This window comes from Chiloscyllium plagiosum, unplaced genomic scaffold (assembly GCF_037043375.1).
Source record: "Chiloscyllium plagiosum isolate Xiang-an unplaced genomic scaffold, Cpla_swu_hap1 HiC_scaffold_1, whole genome shotgun sequence".
NCBI lineage: Eukaryota > Metazoa > Chordata > Chondrichthyes > Orectolobiformes > Hemiscylliidae > Chiloscyllium > Chiloscyllium plagiosum.
In genome coordinates, this window is record NW_028270139.1 from 45,051,659 (window position 1) to 45,070,094 (window position 18,436).

The window sequence follows — 18,436 nt, forward strand, 5'->3', positions numbered from 1 at the left end:
CATTCATTGCATTAAAAACATTAGGCCAGCACACTGACCAGTTCATACTGGGTTGAATTTAAAACCACCACTGGGACTTGCATTAACGTTGTAAAATATTTTTGGCACAACTCTTAACCTTATTTTAAGTGTCAAAAGCCAAGGATGGAACTAAAAACATTACTTTGGCTATTTTTCATTAAGAAGACTGAAATAATCCATTCATGGGAATAAACTTATTTACTGGATGCCACCCAAATGACTAGTTAAAACATATTTTACAGTGGATCCTTTAAGAAAAGGCATATTTTATATTAATCAAAACTCTATGAGACCATGTAAGATGGGACAATAACTCATCTCTTTCAAGCTGACCCGTTGCAGCAATTGCTCCTTGACCATCATTTTGATGTTTTGATAGTTTCAAAACACTTAGCAATTTTTTTCCCAAATATAGTTGCCAATCAATCAGTAATATGTTAATCTATAAAAAAATCCTCAAGTTTTAATTCTTCAGTGCTAAATATTTCACATAGAATTGAAAATGCTTGCACTCAATTTTAATCTTTTCGTATTTTTATTTGTAACCTAAGTCGGTGTGAGTCTTCTATGTTGCCAGCCACCGAAGTGAAAGAAGGGTATTTCTTTTGCATCTCAAACTTAAGCCAAAGAAATTATGAACATGTTATGTAAATGTGAGGGTAAGATTTTTTGAAAAATAAATAATTCATAGAAGCGGATTGTTTCTGAAGCAAATCCAATGAACTGCCTGAAATTTAAATTTTCAAAGGTCTTTATCTAAATATTTTTATCAAAATAAGTAAATTTAACACAGAAGTGATAAAAGTGTGCAGTAGCAGACAGTGTCTGTATCAAAATATTCAGTGTGTACAAGGTTCAATGCAAATTCTGGCATAATCACTTTTAACACCTATTCCTAGCTGCCCAGACCCTCTTGAACCACAGCTAGCATTGCACAGATAATGTGAGGTTGGAATTTGTAGAATTTTTACCAAGTGATAAAGGAATAGTGATACCAAGATCCAAATTATAGCAGTACGACTTAGAAAGAAACTAAGAAAGAAATGCTACAGTATCTGCAGTGTTACTGCTCTTATCCACCTTCATCACAGAACTATGCAACACATTCAAGGTAGCCCTGGTGAACTGCTGCAATACATTCTGTAGATAGAAAAAAGAATAGTGAACTTCTTTGCCTTTCACAGTGTGTAATCACAAGTGCCGATTATTCCAGCACCCTGGCTGGAATCTTATTGGAAATATTTTCAGAGATCAAAAAGTGAACTCCTCCCTGCAACCCCTACACAGTGTTTATAAATAATGAACTGCAGGCAAGACAACTGTGCTCAAAAAGGGGGGAGGACTAAAACGTCAAAGGAATGATCTCAACCACTCTCGTGAATATAGCAAACAATTACACAGTTACACTGAAGATACAAGAGCTGAATCAACCACTTTGTTGCTGTCCAAGGATGGTTTCATAGAATCATAGATCCCCTGCAGTGCAGAAGCAGGCCATTCGGCCCAGTTAGTTCACATCAATCTCCAAAGAGCAGCCCACCCAAACCCACCTCCTACCGTATCCCTGTAATCCTGCATTTCCCTTGGCTATTCCACCTAGCCTGCACATCCATGGGCACCATGGGAAATTTTGCACTGCCAATCCACCTAGCCTGCACATCTTTGGACAGTGGGAGGAAACCAGAGAACTCAGAGAAACTACACAGACAGTTGCCCGAGGGTGGAATCAAACCCAGTTTCCTGGCACAGAGAAGCAGCAGTGCTAAACACTGAGCTACCACTTATGGTCAAGCTCTCAACCAGAGGAAATTAATAACAAAAGGTATTCTCTCTGGGTTCTCCTGATGTTTCAGCCCCTGGTACTGTATGCTTTTTAAATTGCTCTTTCTACCTGTCCTGCTTCCTTTCATGACTTTTGCACATATATACCAAGATTTATTTGCTCTTACATACTGTTTTTGAATAAAACTATTTATTTTATAGTTTCCTTTATACTTTTTGTACTAAAATGTATCACTTCCACACTTCTCATATTGAATTTCATGTTCCACTTTTCAGTCCATTCCACCAATTTGTTCATATTCTTTTAAAGCTCTACATTGTCCCCCTCACAGTTGATAATGCTTCCAAGTTCTGTATCATTTGCAAATTTTGAAATTATTTCCTGCACATCAAAGTCACTGATATATTTGAGGAAAAGCAAGGTTTCCAATTCAGGAGCAAATAAATCTCGGTATATATGTACAAAAATCATGAAAGGAAGCAGGACAGGTAGAAAGAGCAGTTTAAAAAGCATACAGTACCAGGAGCTTTATTCAGAGCAACACAAAATTCAAGGATAAGGAGGTTATGCTGATCTTGTATGAGATGCTAGTTATACCTCAGCTGGAGTATGTGTACAATGCTGGTTACCACATTTCAAGAAGGATGTGAAAGCAGTGAAGAGGTTTACATGAATGATGAGAAATGACAGTTGTGATGACAGATTGGAGAAGGTCAGATCATTTTCCTTGAAGAGGAAAATTGACAGTGTTTTCAAAACTGAATGTGGTCTGGTCAAAGTAGATGGGGAAAAATTGTTCCCACTCCTGAAAAGATTCCAAGCGATGAGTCATTTTAACAAAGCAAGTAGGGAGAAATGATATCCACTGACAAGAGAGTCGGTAATCAGAAGTCATAGATTTTAAGTAACTGGCAAAAAAAAGAGGGGAAATAAGCAGAAATTACTTTACACATATCTGGAGCAAAAATCAAATTCCAGAGGAAATTTCAAATGATGACAGACATATAATTCAAGATGACTGACTTGTTGAGTAAAGGAAAAACTGGTGTGTGGCAATAAACTGCACAGCTCTTTCAAAAAGTTGGCATAGATACTGTGCAATACGATTGCAATTTTAAAGGACTCTCAGTTCAAGGATGAAAATAACATGCCTATTACTAGATACCCAACACCACCTCACTAATTGTACCTTCATTACTTAAGCCATCCAAACACTGTGACAGCATGGCCCCTGCGACCAAATCACATCTTTGTTTTGCCTCCCAAGAAGAAGTCACCATAGGAGTTGTAAAGAAAGAAGATAAAAATGAACAGATCTCCCACGGCTTACTGTTTGTTAGAAAATAATACCGTTTAAATATTTGGCTTTTAAGTAGTGGGATTGTCGTGTAGAACTATTAGAAGGGAGAATAAAAGAGTGGTATTAAGAAGAGCACTAGTTTGGGATGTAATATTCAAATGTTTGGTGACAAATCAGCAAAAGAAACAAGAAAAAGGCATATACTTTGGATACTGGCAAAAGCGGTGAAAAATGCTTGTGTAAAAGATTGCAAGAAGTTGCAGCGGTAGGAAAGTAATGGCAGAAAAACACAGCAGAAACCTCACTGAAAAGAACATCATCTGCCTTGGAGATCACTAAGATAGAATGCATCACCGAACTGTAATTGAATACAGATGAATATGACACAATCACTTCATTTAAATATAATGAATATGGCAGAAAGGGATACCCTCCAATCAGAAGGATGTTGTGAAACTTGAAAGGGGTCAGAAAAGATTTACAAGGATGTTGCCAGGGTTCGAGAATTTGAGCTATGGGGAGAGGTTGAATAGGCTGGGGCTGTTTTCCCTGAAGCATCGGAAGCTGAGGGGTGACTTTATAGAGATTTATAAAATCATGAGGGGCATAGATAGGATAAATAGACAAAATCTTTTCCCTGGGGTGAGGGAGTCCAGAACTAGAAGGCATAGGTTTAGGGTGAGAGGGACCTAAGGGGCAACTTTCTCACGCAGAGGGTGGTGTGTGTATGGAATGAGTTGCCAGAGGAAGTAATGGAGGCTGCTACAATTGCAGCATTAAAAAGGCATCTGGATGGGTATATGAATAGGAAGAGTTGGAGGGATATGGGCCCAGTGCTCCCAAGTAGGACTAGGTTAGGTTAGGATATCTGGTCGGCATGGACAAGTTGTATAGCTCTATGACTCTAAGTATACATTATCTACGAGAGTAATATTTTCTGGAATAAAAAGCACTGCAAATGCTGAAGATCTGAAACATAAACAGAAATTTTTGGAGAAACTCAGCAGGTGTGGCAGCACATAGTCATAGAGTCATAGAAATGTACAGCATGGAAACAGACCCTTCCGTCTAACTCATCCATGCCGACCAATATCCCAACCCAATCTAGTCCCACCTGCCAGCACCCAGCCCATATCCCTCCAAATGCCTTTTAAATGTTGCAATTGTACTAGCCTCCACCACTTCCTCTAGCAGCTCATTCCATACACGTACCACCCTCTGCGTGAAAAAGTTGTCCTCTAGTTCCGGACTCCCCGACCCCAGGGAAAAGACTTTGTCTATTTGTCCTATCCATGTCCCTCAGAATTTTGTAAACCTCTATAAGGTCACCCCTCAGCCTCCGACGCTCCAGGGAAAACAACCCCAGCCTGTTCAGCGTCTCCCTGTAGCTCAGATCCTCCAACCCTGGCAACATCCTTGTAAATCTTTTCCAAACCCTTTCAAGTTTCACAACATCTTTCCAATAGGAAGAAGACCAGAATTGCATGCAATATTCCAACAGTGGCCTAACCAATGTCCTATACAGCCGCAACATGACCTCCCAACTCCTGTACTCAATACTCTGACCAATAAAGGAAAGCATACCAAACGCCTTCTTCACTATCCTATCTACCTGCAACTCCATTTTCAAGGAGCTATGAACCTGCACTCCAAGGTCTCTTTGTTCAACAACACTCCCTGGGACCTTACTCCCTGGGACTTAGCGTATAAGTCCTGCTAAGATTTGCTGTCCCAAAATGGAGCACCTCACATTTATCTAAATTAAACTCTATCTGCCACTTCTCAGCCCATGTGGCCAGAAAGCCAAGTAAATAGTTTGAGTTCAGTGACCCTCCTCCAGAAAGGTTTTGAATGATCAACATCTTCAAAAAATTAATGAAGAGATCACTATCTGTGCCTGTAGAATTTTGTTTTTTCAAAATTTATACCTTAACTATGCTTGTTTGCCTGTACTTAGTGTGAATGGGGCTGGGGCTGAAAATAAAGATATTTGGATTTATATCATAGACCAACATATTTAACTTCGTTTAATTTTGCTTGACTAAAGTTATTGCGTTGTTCATAAATTGCTAAGTTATTTTAAGATACAAACTGGTTGTCAAGAATTCATTATTCTCAAAGACTGGCATTGGTTATTCAAAACTCAGCTAAGGAATCATGGGGGTCAATTTTTGAGGGTCTTTGAAAGTTTTAATTTTTATGTATTGCAAAGATAAAACAGGCTGATGTGGTTCAGTGGTCTGTCTCCGAGTGGCAATAGCTTTAATAGCATTTTTTCCATATGCTCATTTGAAGAGCTAGTGCAGGCACAATGGACTGAATGGCCTCCTTCTATGCATATGATTCTGGGGTCAGTGATATTTCCCCCCTCTGCTCAATCACAACACATTCACAAAATCCTTACATTTGGCCATATTAGTGACAGAAGATTGTTGAGCTTTAAATGGATGATTTCTTCCACGCACAGATTAATTTTACCTGAGTATTACATAGAGTCACAGAGATGTACAGCACGGAAACAGACCCTACAGTCCAACCGTCCATGCCGACCAGACATCCCAACCCAATCTAGTCCCACCTGCCAGCACCTGGCCCATATCCCTCCAAACCCTTCCTATTCATATACCCAACCAGATGCCTTTTAAATGTTGCAATTATACTAGCCTCCACCACTTCCTCTGGCAGCTCATTCCATACACGTACCACCCTCTCCGTGAAAAAGTTGCCCCTTAGATCTCTTTTATATCTTTCCCCTCTCATCCTAAACCTATGCCCTCTAGTTATGGACTCCCCTACCCCATCCATAGAACTTTGTCTATTTATTCTATCCATGTCCCTCATGATTTTATAAACCTATATAAGGTCACCCCTCAGCCTCCGATGCTCCAGGGAAAACAGCCCCAGCCTATTCAACCTCTTCCTATGGCTCAAATCCTCCAACCCTGGCAACATCCTTTTAAATCTTTCCTGACCCCTTTCAAGTTTCACAACATCTTTCCGAAAGGAAGGAGACCAGAATTGCATGCAATATTCCAACAGTGGCCGAACCAATGTCCTGTTCATAATTAGATGCTGATGGAAGGAAAACAAATTAAACTGCACACAAGTCAAAATGCCAACTTCTAATGAGAGCAAGGCAAGGTTCTCATTGCTTAATAAGCAAAAAGCAGAAAATCTAATCTAACAGGATCCATAACAGGCCTTTTATCTTATTGTAGAAGCTGACAATTAATGTAGAAGAGAGCGTTCTTTTCAGTCAGAAACTGGAGATCCTTGAAGCACCAAACTGTACAAGATAAAGTCAGCTTCACCTCATTCTTATCTTTTATGGGACATGGAAATCCTACCAAGGCATTTCAAAACTTGACAAATCTTTTGTGAGAAATATATACAAACCTCTCTAGAAAGGAATGATAGATGCTAAAATAAATTTAATAAAAACAAAATACACAGTGCAAAAACAATTCCTTAAAAATTGATGAGGTTATAATACAACACTCGCTCTTATTTTGAAGATAAAACAACTAGTAAAACTGCAAGTCATTTTATTTCTTGACTCCAAATTACTTTTCTCACCCCAGCTTTGTTTTTGATACCTTTAAGTTTTTCAATTCTATATTTCCCCGTCTGCTTGGTTTGACCATTAATATATACTTTTTATAAATTAAGTAAAGAAGTTTCTCCTTTACACAGTCCAGGACTAATAGATGTACAGTAATCAAATATAGCATTTGCTGCTTGATTGGGCTAAAAGGCTCTGTAGTGACAAGAAATCATTTCAAAAACTGCGAGGAAACTCTATTCAATTCACACAACAAAAAAAATTACAAACCTACCCTGTCTTCAAGCATGTAAGAAGAGAGAGGAAGAAGAAACCGCACCTCACAAATATTGAAAAATCACATTATAGATTCACAGAGGTGTTATGGAGCAGAAAGAGGTTATTCAGCCCAAAGTGTCTGCACCAACTCTTCAAAAAAAATTACCAAATGCCAATCTCCCTACTTGACCATCCACACCCTTGCTGCCCCCCCCCCCCCCCCCCACTAATATCTTTGCAATTATTTCTATCCAACTATTTACCTAATACCTTCTTGAATGCTTCAATTGAACTTGCCTCCACCACTTTTTGAGCCGGTGCATTCTATATCATAACTACTCACAATGTGAAAACGTTTTTCTCCCTCACATCACAGATGCTCCTTTTCAAATCAGTTTAAATCTGTCGCCTCTGACTCTTAATCCTTTTACAAGTGAAAACAGTTTCTCCCTTCCCGCTTTACCCAGCCCATTCATTATTTTGAAACTTGGATCACATCTCCTCTTAACTTTCCACTCTCCAAGAAGCACACTTCCAATCTCTGCATTCTGTTATCATAACTGAAATATTCCATTCCTGGAACCATCCTTTTAAATCACTAGTGCACTCTTTCCAATGTGTTTGCATTCTTCCAAAGAATGTGACAACTAGAATTGTACAGAATACTCCAGGTGAAATCTAACAAGTGTCTTCAGCAAACTAACATTACTTCCTTGCTCATGTATTCTGTGCCCCTATTAATAAAGCAGAGGATAAATGCTATGTTTTATTAATTGCTCACTCAACCTTTCTTGCTACCTACAGTAATCTCTGCACAAATACACTCAGGTTCCTTTGCTCCTAAGCACCCTTTAGATTTGTACTCCCTATTTTATATTGTCTTTCACATGTTCTTCCTATTAAAATGTATCACCTCACACTTCTCTGCATTGAACTTCATCTGCCACCTATCTGTCCACTCTACCAACTTGTCTATGTTCTTTTGGAAGGCAACACTGTCTTCTTCACAGTTCACAATTCTTCCAAATTTTGACTTATCTGCCAACTTTGAAGACGTCCACTGTGCAGCAAGGTCGGGATATATTGATATATGTATCAGCAAAAGCAAGGGTCCCAATACCAATACCTGGGGAGTTCCACTACAAACTTTCCTCCCACCTGAAAAATGTCCATTGAACACTACTTGCCATTTCTTATCACTCAGCCAGTTTTGTCCCCATATAGGCATGTGCCCAAAGTTCTGATGTACGTTTCCAATGGGCAAGACTCCAGGGTGCTCAGCCAAAGTTATTCCTTCACAAATTTTGTAAAACCTGTTTTCCTCAATGTCCACACAGTAGAGATCTCAATGCAGAGCTATAAGACTGCCAATTGAGCAAAAAAAATCAATGCTCCCTGAAATTAAAATTTGTTTCCAAATGAAAGTTGTAGCTGTAAGTACACAAAATAAAAGTACAATTCAGTGACTCACAGCAGTGTTTCAAGGTTTAAATGGATATCTTTGAAAACTGAAAAGACAAAGGATAGAGAACGAAAAGAGAAAAAAAAGACGGAAAAAGCAAGTGAGAGAGGGGGGAAAACAAACTCACATTTCTACAGTACATTTCATGCCATCCTAGAAAATCACAAAGCACTTTCCAGATAGTTAGGCACTTTCTATATCTTGGAATGTTGGAAACACATTAGTCAATTTGTGCAGAACAAATTCCACTCAGCCAGTAAAGAGATGGCAACCAGATAATCTTCAACAATAGTGCTGTCAACCCTCTCAAATGATCACAAAAGATCCCATGGCTATTTTGAAGACAAGAAATGGGTGCTTTCTCTTGTTTCCTGGGCAATATTTCTCTCTTAATAAAACTTAGATTATTTGATCATGAAATCATTGCTGCTTTTGGGAGCTTAATATGTAACAACACCTATCTGAATCATTAATTCCAGACTTAATTTAACACTTTCCCATCAGTAAATTTTAAAAAATGGGGGTGGGGGTGGAATCTTGAATCCAGTGGGTGACCTGCTTGCATTCACCCATCTGGATCTTCCCCACCAGCAGTAGGGAAAGCAATGGACAGCCCATCCACCAGTACGATAATTTGAGGCCCTTAATGGGCTTTAGCACTTCGTCACATCATTGCTCAGGTACAGCATACAATGGAGAGAAAGAAGCTCCACCAAGCACCCACTCTTACCAGTTGGTAATGAGCTCGGATGCTGTTTCTTAACTGGCCTCCTGAGGACAGAGAAACACCTCATCTCTCGTCCTACCAATGCAAGGTCTACCTGCCTGAGGTCCCACAGCTCTAAAATCTCGTCTCCAAGAAAGACAAAGACCCAAATGTGCCACTTTGGTGATAACTCACAGGGACATTTTCCATTATACATGTTGGGCTAAGAATTTAAAACAATACAGGAAATTCGCACAGATCCAATATGTATACTAAGCATATAATATTGTTCAAACTAATATTGTTACACTGTGCACAGAATGAAACTTTGTTAAATGCTCTTACCTGGTAGAGATATTCTTTTCAGAAAAAAATCCAATCCAATTGTTTGTTTGTACTGTTTTCCAAAAGCTTCCTGGGCGAAACGCATTGCTAAAGAAGTCTGCAATATAAAATATTAATTAATACACGGGATCAGGAATGATTTACATCCATGTTCGCTGTGGTGAGGGATACCAGCAAACAAGACAGGGTCCCTGACTGGGTTTTGATCCACATACCAAGATCTCGACCACTCACCTTTCCCGAGGCGCCGTCACCTAAGATGACGATTTTTAGCTGCCGGTCGTGAATTTCATCCTCAGAGTCGGACATGGCACAGCCGGACCAGGCCCCTAGTGCGGGGCTCCTTGTCCCCGCTCTCTCCTGGTTTGTCAGACTTTTATGTCCCGTTCAGCGCTGTCCGTGTCTTCTGGTTTGCCCGTCTCTGTGTTTCTATCTCTCCCTGTTTGCCTTTCTTTGCCCTATCTGTAGCAGATTTTTCTTCTGAACCCCTCCCCCGACCTTGTATGTATATCTCTATGTATATGACCCCTCTACCGTCTCTTTCCCTCCGACAGCCTCTCTCCCTGTCTGTCTCTCACCGTGTTGCTGTGAGCCTCTTTCTCTGAACCCCAACTCTGGATGGCTGTGCGTGTGTCTCTCACTCTGACACCCCTTCGCTCCCTAAGTCTCTGTCCCTATCTGAGGCTGTATCTGGCCCTCTCACCGGTGTGTGTGTCTGATCTCCCTCTTCCACCTTTCCCTGTCTTGAATGTTTCTATGAGTATTTCTATCTTTGTCTCTAACAACTCCCTCCCCAAACGCCTTGGCGTGACTGTCACTGATCACCCCCCACCCCACCCCGCGTCTGTCCGTCTCTGACACCCTTTGCCCGAATTTATAAGTGTGTTTGTGTCCCTCTCCCTAACTGCAAATGTATGTCTGTCCCTGACCCCAGCCCCCGCCGGAGTGTATGAAGATGTTTCTGTCCGTCTCTCTCTCTCTTTCCCCCTTGCCTTTATGGTGTTTGTGTACTTCTCTCTGTGTGATGGTGATGATGGTTATGTTTGTGTGTCTCTCTGATTATGCTTATGTCTGTCTGTCTCTCTCTCTCTCTCTCTCTGCGATGAGGGTTATGTCTCTCTGCGATGATGGTTATGTTTGTGTGTGTCTCTCTCTCTCTGCGTTGATGGTTATGTCTCTCTCGCTCGCTATGCGGTGATGGTTATGTTTGTGTGTCTGTGTGTGTGTGATGATGGTTATGTTTGTGTGTGTCTCTCTCTCTGTGTGATTATGGTTATGTTTGTGTGTCTGTGTGTGTGATGATGGTTATGTTTCTGTGTCTCTCTGTGCGATGATGGTTATGTCTCTGTCTCTCTCTCTCTCTCTATGCGGTGATGGTGATGTTTGTGTCTCTCTGTGTGTGATGATATTTGTCTCCCTCACCGCTCCGCCTCGCCGTTGCCAGGAGCCATTTTCACCTCGGGACGGCGCAATGTGCCAGATCAGGTAGGGGGCATCTTTTCCGCCGATCACAGGGTCAGCTCCAGATGAGGACACGGGAACACAAGCACTGACATCGGGAATCACAATACCCCTCGGAAACTACCTGACGAAGCCACCACCGCACAGGGTCCAGTTTTACCGATGAGTTGATTATTTCGGCGCCCCCTTTGTCGGTGGTGGGCTCTCCCAAAACTGACGCGTTTTGGTCACTAAGGGAGAGAGGTCAAAGTGCAAATGTAATGTAATCTAATGTTTATTTAATGAAGCGTACAGTGACCAAGAGAGGATCCGGAGTGTAATACATTGTACAGTGAGGGGGAGAGTCAGGGCCCAGAGTGTACTGTACTGTGAAGGGAGAAAGAGGACCCAGACTGTCCTGAAGAGTGAGGGGGAGAGAGGGCCCAGAATGTCCTGTACAGTGAAGGGGAGAGACAGGGCCCAGAATGTCCTGTACAGTGAAGGGGAGAGAGAGGGCCTAGAGTGTACTGTACTGTGAGGGGGAGAGACAGGGCCCAGAATGGACTGTACTGTGAGGGAGAGAGACAGGGCCCAGAGGGTACCTCACTATAATGGAGTGAGGGGGCCCAGAGTAAACTGTACAGTGAGTTGGAGAGAGAGGGCCCAGACTGTCCTGTACAGTGAGGGGGAGTACCCAGACTGTACTGTGCGGTGCAGAGAGAGTGCCCAGAGTGTACTGTACTGTGAGGAGGAGTGAGAGGGCCCAGAGTGTACTGTACTGTGAGGTGCAGAGAGAGTGCCCAGAGTGTACAGTACTGTGAGGAGGAGAGACAGGGCCCAGAGTGTACTGTACTGTGAGGGGGAGAGAGAGGGCCTAGAGTTTACTGTACTGTGAGGGGTAGAGAGAGGGCCCAGAGTTTACTGTACAGTGAGGGGGAGAGAGAGGGCCTCGAGTGTACTGTATTGTGAGGGGAGAGATAGGGCCCAGAATATATTGTATGTGAGGGGGAGAGAGAGAGAGGGCCCAGAATGTATTGTATGTGAGGGGGAGAGAGAGAGGGCCCAGAATGTATTGTATGTGAGGGGGAGAGAGAGAGGGCCCAGAATGTATTGTATGTGAGGGGGAGAGAGAGAGGGCCCAGAGTGTACTGTACTGCGAGGGGGAGAGAGAGAGCCCAGACTGTCCTGTACAGTGAGGGGGATAGAGAGGGCCCAGAATGTATTGTACTGTGAGGGGGAAAGAGAGGGCCCAATCTGTACTGTACTGTGAGGGGGGGGGGGAGAGAGGTCCCAGAGTTTACTGTACAGTGAGGGGGAGAGAGGGCCCAGACTGTCCTGTACAGTGAGGGGGAGAGAGAGTGCCCAGAGTGTACTGTACTGTGAGAGGGAGAGACAGGGCCCAGAGGGTACTATACTGTGAAAGGGAGAGAGAGGTCCCAGAGGGTACTGTACTGTGAAGGGGAGAGAGAGGTCCCAGAGTTTAGTGTACAGTGAGGGGGAGAGAGGGCCCAGAGGGTACCTCACTATAATGGAGTGAGGGGGCCCAAAGTAAACTGTACAGTGAGGGGGGAATAGAGAGGGCCCAGAGGGTACCTCACAATAATGGATTGAGGGGGCCCAAAGTAAAGTGTACAGTGAGGGGGAGTAAGAGGGCCCAGAGTTTACTGTACTGTGAGGGGGAGAGAGAGGGCCCAGAGTGTACTGTACTGTAAGGGGGAGAGAGAGGTCCCAGAGTGTCCTGTACAGTGAAGGGGAGAGAGAGAGCCCAGAGTGTACTGTACTGTGAGGAGGAGAGCGAGGGCCCAGAGTGTACTGTACTGTGAGGGGGAAAGAGAGGGCCCAGAGGGTACTGTGATGGGGAGAAAGAGGACCCAGTTTGTACTGTACTGTGAGGGGGAGAGACAGGGCTCAGAGTGTCCTGAACTGTGAGGGGGAGAGAGAGGTCCCAGAGTTTACTGTACAGTGAGGGGGAGAGAGAGAGCCCAGAGTGTACTGTACTGTGAGGGGCAGAGAGAGGGCCCAGAGTGTACTGTACAGTGAGGGTGAGAGAGAGGGCCCAGAGTGTCCTGTACTGTGTGGGAGTGAGAAAGAGCCCAGTGTACTGTACTGTGAGGGGGAGAGAGCGGGCCCAGAGTGTACTGTACTGTAAAGGGAGAAAGAGGACCCAGGTTGTACTGTACTGAGGGGGAGCGAGAGGGCCCAGACTGTCCTGAAAAGTGAGGGGGTGAGAGGGCATGGAATGTCCTGAAGAGTGAGAGGGAGAGACAGGGCCCAGCGTGTCCTGTACAGTGAAGGGGAAAGAGAGGGCCCAGAATATACTGTACTGAGAAAGAGAGGGCCCAGAGGGTACCTCACTATAATAGAGTGAGGGGGCCCAGAGTAAACTGTACAATGAGGGGGAAAGAGTGGGCCCAGTGTACTGTACTGTGAGGCGGAGAGAGAAGGCCCAGAGTGTACTGTACTGTGAGGGGGGGAGAGGCAGGGCCCAGAGTGTACTGTACTGTGAGGGGAGAGACAGGGCCCAGAGTGTACTGTACTGTGAGGGGGGGAGAGACAGAGCCCAGACTGTCCTGTACAGTGAAGGGGAGAGAGAGGGCCCAGAGTGTACTGTACTGTGAGGGGGAGAGACAGGGCCCAAAATATACTGTACTGTGAGGGAGAGAGAGAGGGCTCAAAGGTTACCTCACTATAATGGAGTGAGGGAGCCAAGAGTAAACTGTACAGTGAGTTGGAGAGAGGGCCCAGAGTGTCCTGTACTGTGTGGGAGAGTGAAAGGGCCCACCGTGTACTGTAGTGTGAGTGGGAGAGAGAGGGCCCAGAGTGTACTGTACTGTAAAGGGAGAAAGAGAACCCAGGTTGTACTGTACTGAGGGGTAGCGAGAGGGCCCAGACTGTCCTGAAGAGTGAGGGGGAGAGAGGGCCCAGAATGTACTGTACTGTGAGGGGAAGAGAGCGGGCCCAGAATGTACTGTACTGTGAGAGGGAGAGACAGGGCCCAGAATGTACTGTACTGTGAGAGGGAGAGACAGAGCCTAGAGGGTACCTCACTATAATAGAGTGAGGGAGCCCAGAGTAAACTGTACAATGAGGCGGAGAGAGAGAGCCCAGAGTGTACTGTACTGTGAGGGGGAGAGACATGGTCCAAGTGTACTGTACTGTGAGAGGGTGAGAGAGGGCCCAGTGTACTGTACTGTGAGAGGGGGAGAGACAGGGCCCAGACTGTCCTGCACAGTGAGGAGGAGAGGGAGTGCCCAGAGTGTACTATACTGTGAGAGGGAGAGATAGGGCCGAGAGGGTAACTCACTATAATGGAGTGAGGGGGCCAAGAGTAAACTGTGCAGTGAGTTGGAGAGAAAGGGCCCAGAATGTCCTATACAGTGAGGGGGAGAGAGTGCCCAGACTGTACTGTACTGTGAGGGGGAGTGAGAGGGCCCAGAGTGTACTGTACTGTGAGTACTGAGCGAGGGCCCAGACTGTCCTGTACAGTGAGGGGAGAGAGAGGGCCCAGAATGTATTGTACTGTGAGGGGAGAGAGAGGGCCCAGACTGTACTGTACTGTGAGGGGGAGAGAGAGGGCCCGGAGTGTACTGTACTGTGAGGGGGAGAGATAGGGCCCAGAGGGTACCTCACTATAATGGAGAGGGTGCCCAAAGAAAACTGTACAGTGAGGGGGAGAGAGAGAGAGAGCCCAGAGTGTACTGTGAAGGGGAGAAAGGGGACCCAGGATGTACTGTACTGTGAGGGGGAGAGAGAGGGCCCAGAGTTTACTGTACAGTGAGGGGGAGAGAGAAAGAGAGAGAGCCCAGAGTTTACTGTACAGTGAGGGGGAGAGACATGGTCCAGAGTGTACTGTACTGTGAGAGGGTGAGAGAGGGCCCAGTGTACTGTACTGTGAGGGGGGGAGAGACAGGGCCCAGACTGTCCTGCACAGTGAGGAGGAGAGGGAGTGCCCAGAGTGTACTATACTGTGAGAGGGAGAGATAGGGCCGAGAGGGTAACTCACTATAATGGAGTGAGGGGGCCAAGAGTAAACTGTGCAGTGAGTTGGAGAGAGAGGGCCTAGAATGTCCTGTACAGTGAGGGGGAGAGAGAGTGCCCAGACTGTACTGTACTTTGAGGGGGAGTGAGAGGGCCCAGAGTGTATTGTACTGTGAGTACTGAGCGAGGGCCCAGACCGACCTGTACAGTGAGGGGAGAGAGAGGGCCCAGAATGTATTGTACTGTGAGGGGAGAGAGAGGGCCCATACTGTACTGTACTGTGAGGGGGAGAGAGAGGGCCCATACTGTACTGTACTGTGAGGGGGAGAGACAGGGCCCAGAGGGTACCTCACTATGATGGAGAGTGTACTGTACTGTACAGTGTGGGGGAGAGAGAGGGCCCTGAGTGTACTGTCCAGTGAGGTGGAGAGAGAGGGCCCAGAGTTTACTGTACAGTGAGGGGGAGAGAGAGGACGCAGAGTGTACTGTACAGTGAGGGGGAGAGAGAATGCCCAGAGTTTACTGTCCAGTGAGGTGGAGAGAGAGGGCCCAGAGTGTACTGCACTGTGAAGGGGAGAGAGAGGGCCCAGAGTTTACTGTACTGCGATGCGGAGAGAGAGGGCCCAGACTGTACTGTGAGGGGAGAGAGAGTTCCCAGAGTGTACTGTACTGCGAGACAGGGTCCAGAGGGTACCTCAGTATAATGGAGTGAGGGGGCCCAGAGTAAACTGTACAGTGAGGGGGAGAGAGAGGGCCCAGACTGTCCTGTACAGTGAAGGGGAGAGAGAAGGCCCAGAGTGTATTTTACTGTGAGGGGAGAGAGAATGCCCAGAATGTACTGTACTGTGAGGGGGAGAGAGAGGGCCCAGAATGTACTGTACTGTGAGGGGGAGAGAGAAGGCACAGAATGTACTGTACTGTGATGGGGAGAGGGAGGGCCCAGACTGTCCTGTACAGTGAGGGAGAGAGAGGGTCCAGAGGGTACCTCACTATAATAGAGTGGGGGCCCAGAGTAATCTGTACAATGAGGGGGGAGAGAGCGGGCCCAGACTGTCCTGTAGAGTGAGGGGGGGAGTGAGGGCCCAGAGTATACTGTACTGTGAGGGGGAGACAGGGCCCAAAGTGTACTGTACTGTGAGGGGGAGAGAGAGGGCCCAGAATTTACTACAGTGAGGGGGAGAGAGAGTACCCAGAGTGTACTGTACTGTGATGGGGAGACAGAGGGCCCAAAGTGTACTATACTGTGAGGGGGAGTGGGCCCTGAGTGTACTGGACTGTGAGGGAGAGAGTGAGGGCCCAGTTGTGTACTGTAAGGGGGAGAGAAAGGGACCAGAGTGTACTGTACTGTGAGGGGGAGGGGACCCACTGTGTACTGTGCAGTGAGAGAGAGAGAGAGGGCCCAGTGTGTACTGTAGTGTGAGGGGGTGAGAGAGGACCCAGAGTGCATTATACTATGAGGGTGTGAGACCCAGAGTGGAGCATACTGTGAGGGGGAGACAGAGGGCCCAGAGTGTACTGTACTGTGATGGGGAGAGAGAGCGCCAAGTGTACTGTACTGTGATGGGGAGAGAACGAGCCCAGAGTGTACTGTACTGTGAGGGAATGAGGGCCCAGAGTGCACTGTACTGTGAGGGAGTGAGAGCCCAGAATGTTCTGTACTGTGAGGGGGAGAGAGAGTGCCCAGAGTGTACTGTACTGTGAGGGAGAGAGAGGACCCACATTGTACTATACTGTGAGGGAGAGAGAGAGAGAGGGCCCAGAATGTCCTGTGCTGTGAGGGAGAGGTGGCCCAGAATGTACTGAAGTCTGTACTGTGAGGGTGAGAGAGGACATAGTGTGTACTTGAGGAGTGGGAAAGACTGGTGTGAGTGGGAGAGTGGGAGAGCTCAGAATGTGAGGGCCCAGAATGTACTGTACTGTGTGAGAGAGAGGGCCCAGTGTGTATTGTACCATGAGGAAGAGGGAGCCCAGAGTGTACTGTACTGTCAGGGAAAGAGAGGACTTGGAGTGTACTGGGGAGGGGGAAGGACTGGAGTGAGAGGGAACTGTAGTATAATCCACCACCGTCCACAGTGGCAGCAAGCAGTGCGTTTCTTTTTATTTATAAGTAGTTGTAATTTCACTGTTATATGTGTGCCATAAATTAGTCAATCTTTACCCTTAGTTTTTTTGTATGATGACATTTTACAGCACTCCAGTCATCAGAAATGAATCTATTCTCACCCCATTTCTCAGCACTTGACATATAATTTTGTATGCTACTGTGTTTCAATTGCTTCTGTAAATAGTTCTTCAATATTTTGAGGGTTTCTGGCTTTCCCACCCTTTCAGGCACTGAGTTCCATATACCCGTGAACTTTTGTTTCCTCACATACCCGCTACATCTGTTCCTTAACTTAAAACTGTTCCCCTTGGTTATTGACCTCTCTACTAAAAGGAAAAGTATCTCCCTCTCAACCCTCTCTATTCCCCTCAAAACATTGTACACCTCAATCAGATTACCACTCAGCCTTCTCTGTGCTAAGGAAAATAACTCCAGCCTCATTAAACATCTGTCTATTCTAATCCTATTTTCCCTCTTCATAGTTGAATCACATCAGGCCAGGCAACATCTTAGTGCAATCACGTCCTTACTATTGTGTGGCCATCGGAACTGCACACATTACTCCAGCTGTGGCCTAACTAATGTTATTTACAGCTCCTTAATAACCTCCTTGCTCTTTTAATTAATGCCGATTAGTAAAGGCAAGCAGGCAAAAGTGAGGACTGCAGATAATGGAGATTAGAGTCACGAATGTGGTACTGGAAAAGCACAGCAGGTCAGGCAGCATTCGAGGAGCAGGAAAATCGACGTTTCGGACAAAACCCCTTCATCAGGAAAAAGCTGGGAGTCTCGGGGGAGGGCAGAGAGATAGGCTTCCAACCTCATTCCTGATGAAGGGCTTTTGCCCAAAACTTTGATTTTCCTGCTCCTCGGATGCTGCCTGACCTGTGCTTTTTCAGCACCACATTCTCAACCAGTAAAGGCAAGTATCTATATGTCTTCTTTACTACCTTATTTACCTGTCCTGCTGCCTTCAATGATCTATGGACGTGCACCCCAAGATCCCTCTGATCCTCTGCGCTTCCAATGGTCTTACTATTCAACGTACACTTCCTTGCCTTGTTAGTTCAAAAGGAATCTTCTCATACTTTCAGGATTAACTTCCATTTGCCTCTGTTCAGCCCACCTGAGCAGCCAGTCCATATTTTCCTGTATTCTAAGACTTGTTATTTACCACAACACAAATTTTTATGTCATCTGTGAACTTACTGTTCATATCTCCCACATTCATGTCTATATCATTAACGTACACACAAACAGCAAGGGATCTAGCACTGAATACAGGCTTCTACTCAGAAAAGTACCCTCCGACTGTCAGTCTCTGCTTCCTGCCACTCAGTCAATTTCAAATTAAATTTGCCAAATTGCTCTGGATCCCATGGGCTCTTAGCTTCTTCACCAGCTTTCCTTGTGAGACTTTATCACAATACTTACTGAAGTCCATGCAGATAACATCAACTGCACTACCCTCATCTAT

General features: G+C 45.4%; 1 protein-coding gene across 2 annotated transcripts in view; it reads right to left on the bottom strand.

Moving 5' to 3' along the window:
• The window catches only part of rab28 (RAB28, member RAS oncogene family), a 153,252-nt gene extending 142,278 nt beyond the window's left edge, over nucleotides 1-10,974 (bottom strand). Inside the window, exons 1-2 of one of the 2 annotated variants that reach the window (XM_043694681.2) lie at nucleotides 9,672-10,974; nucleotides 9,438-9,534 (exon numbers count right to left, since the gene is read on the bottom strand). In XM_043694681.2, coding sequence (XP_043550616.1) covers nucleotides 9,438-9,534; nucleotides 9,672-9,746 — 172 coding nt within the window. In that variant the 5' untranslated portion in view covers nucleotides 9,747-10,974. The remainder of the gene's footprint in view (nucleotides 1-9,437; nucleotides 9,535-9,671) is intronic. The other variant, XM_043694691.2, reaches the window with a different exon arrangement.
• Between the last annotated feature and the right edge of the window lie 7,462 nt (nucleotides 10,975-18,436).